General features: G+C 47.8%; 1 protein-coding gene across 1 annotated transcript in view; it reads right to left on the reverse strand.

Moving 5' to 3' along the window:
- The window catches only part of ELL2 (elongation factor for RNA polymerase II 2), a 75721-nt gene extending 70433 nt beyond the window's left edge, over positions 1-5288 (reverse strand). The window contains exon 1 of the mRNA XM_082650460.1: positions 5039-5288. Coding sequence (XP_082506586.1) covers positions 5039-5185 — 147 coding nt within the window. The 5' untranslated portion in view covers positions 5186-5288. The remainder of the gene's footprint in view (positions 1-5038) is intronic.
- Positions 5289-7478: the final 2190 nt, after the last annotated feature.

Genomic DNA, 7478 nt, shown 5'->3' on the forward strand with positions numbered 1-7478 from the left:
AGTGGTTCCTTAAGGAGAACAGGGTCTTCTGTATTTGTAAAAGCAGATTATTGAACACACATGTACACACTCAAAATTGTTTGAGGGCAGGCACAAAAACGAAGAGATAGGAAAAAGTAAGGTATGAGTCTTTTTGTGCCTTAAACCACAATGAGTCAAATGCTGATATGTTCACGAGGTAAAAAGAAAGGAAAGGAGAGGATATCTCCTACTCCATGACCTGTGGGATCGGTGATTTTATAAGATCACGGAACACATTAAAGGGAGCTATTGTGAAGAACAGTAACTTTAGAGGTTTACATAAGACTTTATGCTTTGACTGGAAATAACAGTATCTAGTAATACTGAAAGAGACTGAATTCCTCATGCAAAATTAAACGTAAGTATATTTGTACAAATTTTCAAAACACTACCATTTTCCTAGAAGACACTAATCAAAGCAGGGAAATTTAAAGCCAATAATTGGAGTTGGCAAGAGAATGTGTTAACAGAATCCTTCTTAAAGTCATCTCCTTTCTCATCTCCAGGCATAGAGAATGAATGGCCCCTGCTTCCAGATGCATCTATGCAAGACTTTTTATGTAATAGTTGGATAAACATGACAGTATTATTTGAGCCACCACCTTTGAAACTTTGAGTAAACATTTAAAAAAAAATCAACAGGCTCAGCAATAAGAGAATCTGAAAACAAAATTTTGATAAGATTTTTGTTACTACCAAATGAGTTACTCAAATGTCAAAATAAAGCCAGCTACAAATTACTGAAGGAATTGGCTAAAATAAATTTTAGAATTTTGAGGTTTAATTTGAAATAGTTTTAGGATACATTTGGGAGAAATATGTAATTATAGTAACATATGCTCATTTAAAATATGTGAGGCTTATATAGACCACAAATTCAGACATCAGTTTAGAATGACTATAAAGTTGTAATATGTGATTTTTATTTAGTAACCTGTACCTTCATTCAAAATAACCTATCTATAGGAAAAAAAAAGTAGTTTTGCAATATATACTAAATATCTGTGTAAGTATTCTGAGTTCATTCTGCAAACCATGAAAATAACTTTCCAGTTAACACTTTTTTATATATATAATCAACTTGAAACTGTCTCTGTATTCAAACTGAGTGGAAAACAACTTTTAGAAGATATTTACTCCAACTATAACTCCCATTCCTGGAATCACAATGTCTCTATCCCGCACCCCAATCTCTGTTTAAAAGGTTCCCAAGTTAGCTTTCCTCATTTCTTCTCTAAAAATAGAAAACTTGAGTAATGAAGGTCAATTAGGTTTGTTTGTCTTTCAAAACAGTGAGGAATTGTTTCTAATTAAAAGATTCTGTTTCCATGAACTCTAATAAGTTCAGATACTTGCTCAATTATATCTAAAGAACATCTGTATTTAGCCTAAGTCATAGTTTCCTAAAATTCTTAAATTTACCTCCCTGAAGTCTTAGGTCAAGTGGATTAATTTAGGACAGTAAATCCAATGGACAAAATAATCTAGATAAAAATAACTCTCTGATGCTTAATTTAGGAAATTAACCTGTTGAAATTTCTGGCTCTTAGAAAGTCATCAGAAGAGGAGGCATAACAGTCATAACATTGCATGGGCCAAAGCCACTTGGAGGCCACTTGTCAAGCATCAAGCACCTTCCTATCTAAGCACAGGAATGGTAGGAGCAGTTTTATATGAGAAGTTAAAGCCATCCTGCCCCCCTCCCCAGGAGAGAATAGAAACTTCTCCCTGACTAACCAATGCATTCCAACATTTTTCCAAACGCAGCTACAATTTAAAGTTAGGAGCCCTAATTTGATAAGGGTGGAAAGTGAAAGCGTAAAAGACCAAGTATGTATCCTTCTACTGGAGGAGAAAAGCTCGGCCATATGCCCACTGCTGGCAACTTTACCGTGTTGATGGGGGAGCCGTGGTCTGGCCCTAGTCAGGAGGTGGGACACTGAGGACACATTGTGGGAGACTTGGCTGAACACACCAGAGGATACTGTAGTAAGTTCCAACAGTACCTCATTTCTTTTTCTTCTGTCTCTTCCCACTTTTCAGCTGTCTGAAGTTAACAGTCTCACCCCAAATCCTGCTTTTCCAAGCCCCTTAAGAAGTGTTTCTGTGGCCAAAGTGACAGTGAGGCCTGGGGACAGGAACTGGTTAAGTCGGAAACAAGGCAGTGTCCAACTGCAACGGCCAAGTCAGCTTATTTCTTCCTCCTCTCCCTGCATAGTACTGCTTCTACTACCAACTTTTAGAAGAAAAAGAATCCACGGATTGTCTCAATCTACCTGGGTCCAACTCAGAAGGGTAGAGGGAGTTGGAAAAGTCTTCTCCCTTTCCCTTTTCTGCCTCTGTACAGATTGACTAGATACATTAATTTGCATGCACAGAGATGGAAACAGATGGTAATGATATTAATAGGCAATAGAAGTAGTCAGGAGCAAGGAAAGCCATTGACTTTGGTACCTTTGACTGTAAAAATAAATAAATATAACTTAAAAAAAATCAAGAACTAAGTGGTGGGTTGGAAGAGGAAGAATTTTTGATCTGCTGTTTCTTAAGACAGTGGTATATATGTGGAGCTTTTAGAATCCAAGCATTCCAACTTTAATCCCAAGCACGTAAACACTAAGGTGCAGGAGGCAGAAATGAAGGGAGAAAAACAAACAGCATTCTCAGTGAGCACTGGGGGCTTCTCTGCCACCTCTCTCTCCCTGGGTACCATCCCTTCCCTGTGCGGGCCTCCTCACCCACCTCTTCCGGGTCAGTGTCTGTCAATCTTGTTGTGATCAGCTAGCTGTACAGTATGCCAGTTGTCCCCCCAAGGTGGCTGGTTGACCTACTGTCCCCAGAGATGCCTCTCCCCACCCCTGTGTGTCAGTCTTTATCTGCTCCCTGGGTCTGTTTCTGACTGGAGGTTGGCCTCCTCCTGCTGGCCTCTTCCTCTCCGGTGTTTTTCTCTTTACATACCCTGACCTACCTTCTTCCCACTGTCATTCCTTCCCACACCCTCCTCTTGGAACAGGCAAGCTTATCTCTCCATCTTGCAGGGCTGAGTTTCTCTCCAGTGTCTGCCCCTGTGTCCCTCTGCCTGCCTATCTGGCTTCCCCCAGATGGGCCTCCCACTCCATGCTGGTGCTGGTCTCTTCCCTGCAGATGCACCTGTCTGCGAGTAGCTACTGACACATGCAGTTTTTATTTCTTGTATTTCCTCGCATTCCTATTGCTGTGTGACTTCCCAGTCATACATGAGACCCTCTTTCCCTGAGACTTCATGGTGTGTAGGAAAAGTATCTTTCTCCCTGTGCATGCACTCCTCCCTCCACCCCCGAGTCTGAGTGTTTTTCGCCTATGCTTCTCTGGTGGGTAACTCATATGTCCTGGAATGTACATCCATGTGTCCACTCAATTCTGTGAGTGCCATCCTGAGGGCATGCTCATTTCTGAGTCTCTCCTGCTGTTTACATGTACACTATCATGTGAGCTCATGTACTCCTCAAGCTGTGCACAACTGTGTGCCTCCTCCTGTGTGCATGCTTATGTAGGGGCCCCCTGAAGGTAAGTCTCCCTTGGCCCAGGTTCACACCTCTCCTGCGGTTTTGCCTCCAACTCTGAGCCTTCCTTCCAAGCATTTAAAGGGCCTGGCACTAGTGGGAGCTCAACAGATGTTAATTCCTTTCTCCACTTTTATCTGAATAACTATGAGCGTGTCTGGGTATCCCTCTGGCCCTGCTTTATGAGATCAGTTAATCGGAGCGTGTTTCCTTGACATGGACTTGGCTATTTGTCGGGATACCCTGTGGGTTCTCTGCTCCACGGACGGTCTCTCTTCTCAGAGTGACTGTTACCGGTCCCTCATATGGTATATCCCTCCCCTTATGCGATGCGTCCACTGTCTCCCTCACTCATTCACAGTACTGCATCTCCATAAACGGCTTCCCTAGGCACTCCGGTTGCGGCGTTTCTTCGCTATGCCTCCCACTCTATCCCTCACTTTTTTTTTTTTTTTTTAAACGTGAAAACGCGTCCCTGGGTTTGTCCTCCAACTGCCGAGTACGTGAGCCTTCGCTGTGCTCGAGTTGTGTGTGTCCATGGATCTCTCTCCGGGACGCGGTGCGGGGTGAGAAACCCGAGTCTGCCCGGGACGCAGTGTATCCCCGCCCCCGCCCCCGCCCCGGACCCTCGATCCAAGTTTCCAAGTCTGTGAATCCGCCTCAGACGCGAGCGACGCGTCTTTCGGGTATGAGGAGCCACGGAGACTCTCTCTCCTCAGTAACCGATATCTCTGCTCCCGGGTGAGCGCTGGCTGTGCGTGGCTCTCGCTACGCGGTGTTGTGTCTCTGGGAACGCGAAGCGCCCGTGTGCCCGAGTCTCTGGAAGTGTAAGGTGTGTCCCCCTCCTCCCTCATACGCGGACTGTCTGTGCCTCAGCCTTTCCGAGTACACGGTGTGCCCCCCGCCCCCATAAGCTCAGCGCCTGTATCCCCAAGTTCTTGCGAGTACAATGTGTATCCCACCTTCATACGCGGAGCGCCTGTGTCCCGGTCTCTGCTGGTCCGCGGTGGTACCCCCAAAACGCGGACGATTAGTGCCCGCCGGTCCTCTCGGGTTCGTTACCCGGACGCTGCCCTCTGACCCCTCCCCACCCCCCCGACACGCCGTGGGCAGAAGAGCCATCTCACTCGTCTCCCTGTTGCCTTTCTCCCTCACTGGGACAGAAAAGGCTAGAAAACCCGGGCGCCGTCGGAAAGTCCCGCAGCGGCTGCGCAGCCGAGCCAGGGCTGCGGCTGCCTCGGCCCCGCCGCCAGGGGCCGCCCGCCCGCCCACCTCCCAACGCCCAAGCGCCCAGCTGGCCCGGGACGGCGGCGTCAGCGACCCTGCCCGGCCCTGCCCAGCCCTGCCGCCGCGGGCGCTGACGGCGAGCCCCTGCTCCACCGGCCTCAAGCCAGGTGCCGGTGGCAGGGAGAGGCGCGGCGGGGCGGCGAGGGACGCCCTCTTCCTTCCCGAGCCCGGCCAACTGCCCAGCTCACCTCGTGGCTCTGGTAGGTCTCGAGCGCGCGGATCGCCGTCTCGGTGAGCTTCACATGCAGTACGGTGGTGTTGTCCTGTCCCAGCCTCCCGCACGACAGCCCATAGCGCTGCTCCTCCCGCAGGCCCGCCGCCCCCCCTGCCGCCATCTTAAACTCCCCGGGGTGCCGCCGCCGACGCCGCTCGGGCTCTAGCCTCCACTGCGGCCGCGGCTGCTCGGGCTTCTGCAGCCGCCGCCACAGCTACGGCCATCCCGCTGCTGACGTACTGTCATATACTGCGCGCAGCCAGACCTCGGGCTGCCACCGCCGCCACCCGCCCCACCCTCCGGCCTCGTGCCCCGCCCCGGGCTCGTCTCATTGGCCCCGGTCCCCTCAGAGCCGTCCTCATTGGCCGCCCTCCACTCTCACGGGGGCGGAGCCCAAAGTCGCTGGAGTTTGCTCCCGGGACGGGACGTCCGAGAGGTAAGAGGCTGACGTCGAGGTGACGCGCCAACTTAATCGCACCTGACGTCACGTCTGGTCGTCTTGGCCCACTGGCCGCTATTGGCCAGGCTGGTTTGGGGGATCCCCTGCTAATTGGGTGTCCAGATTGCCTGGTCTGGTTACCTGGGGTCGAAGCCCCGCCCCTTGGGGGTATAGTAGTAGAGAGCCGGAGTGTAGGGGGGAGTCTCTTCCTGCGCTGGTGGTCCTTGGAGAGGAGGATTCCCACCCCGAATGTGAGGCCAAGTAAGGACTTCGTCCCCCGACGGCTGCGTTAGTTTGTGGAGTAGGATGTGTGCGTGTGAGGGAGGTCGCTGTAGGCTGAGTCACTGGAGAGTCTCTCCTCAAAACTCATTGCTATTGCTGTGCGACCGAAATGGGGGAGGGTGCCCTTCTCCGTCATTTCACCCTAAATTTGAAATTAGTGAGTTGGCCCTTGGTTTTAAGAGTTTCTGCTAGATTGTGTGGAGCATCTTATGTACAACACCATGCCTAAAGGTTAAATCCCTTTGGTGTGGTGGGCATAGTACTAAAGAAAACGGAATTTAAAGGTTTTTCCCACGCCATGCCCTGTTGTGATCCCAGAGAAACGGTATTCCGTTCCTTTGGAGTTCGCCATAGGAACAGGGTTGTGCCTTTTTATGGGACTTGGAGCGGCAGTTAGGATTTTCCTTTCAAAGGGCAGTAGAAGAGTGTAAGCGTCCCTGACCTAAATTAAGAGAAACAGCGACATCATTCTCCGGTTCGTTTGGGTTCTGTCCATTTCATTTGACAGGGATGTGGGAAAACCTAGAGTTTAAGCTATTGATGTTAACCGTAGGAGATGGGTGTGTGAGGGGCTGCGGAGGCTGGGCATACTTTCCGTTCCTCGCGATGCTCCATGTGTAGGCGTGGCTAAAGGAGGAAGCCTAATCAGGAGCCCTCTTCAGGCTGTGTGTGGAGGGACTGACAGGCTTCCCGTCAGAGGGGATGAGTTAACAGGGTGATCAGCACCACCAGATAAAAACAAACCGTTCAAAGGCTTGAAACTGTTGCAAGGCAGTTTTTAAAAATGATTATTATTTTTAAATTTGAGACGATTTTTGTTTCCCTCAGATTGTAAAACCTTGTTGCGTTTTACAGGGATTCCCCAGAAAAATTATAGGCATTTAATCAGTATTTCCCATACTTTTTAATTGGATAGGGCTATGATTTTCCAGAAAGGTCCAAGTGGGATTGTTTTCATGATTCACCCCCTCCCCTTAATAAATCCTCTAGCCTACATGTACACCACCTCTTGATTCAGACCCTCAAGCATTGTATGTGTATAATACAAATTACAGAACGAATTCTCCTTCCACAGAATATGGGTTAAGTGGAAACATCTGTATTAAGTGTTGTTACATCACAGAAGAACATTTTTAAAATTGATTTAACTTCAATCCACTAGATTTGGCTAGCTGTTAAGGCGTGATTAACACTTCTTAATTTAGTTTACTAGTGTTAATTATCTTAAATTCATTGAATAAATTAAGGCAATCACAAAATTTTTTTTAAAGTCTTATACTTGAATTATTCTTTTTTCCTGTTTGCTTTGCTCTTTGATAGGGAAGGACTGACTGACCACATATCTAAAGTTTTAATTATTTCGGGGTGGGGAGGAGAGTTTGACCAGAACAAGTAAAACCTGTATACCATTGCTTTTCTGGTGAAGGTGGGTAAATCCCCGCCCACATGGCATCTTAACTTGGCCTCCTCTTACTCAGAACTTCTGATGACATCCAAGGGGTGGGGGAGGAGCAAGGGTGGTTTTCACTGTAGTTTTTAAATGTCTGACCCACAGCCCCTTAATAGAAATTGATTTTCTTTTCTTAGTTGTGGTAGGAAAATTTTTCTCATGCTGTATTTTAGTGAGTAACCTAATCTTTCAGTGAGTAATACAGTATATTATTGTAGTGAGTTATTGTTTGTATTTTTCCTC

This window comes from Grampus griseus (assembly GCF_964374135.1).
Source record: "Grampus griseus genome assembly, chromosome: 3".
In the NCBI taxonomy this organism is placed as follows: Eukaryota; Metazoa; Chordata; class Mammalia; order Artiodactyla; family Delphinidae; genus Grampus; species Grampus griseus.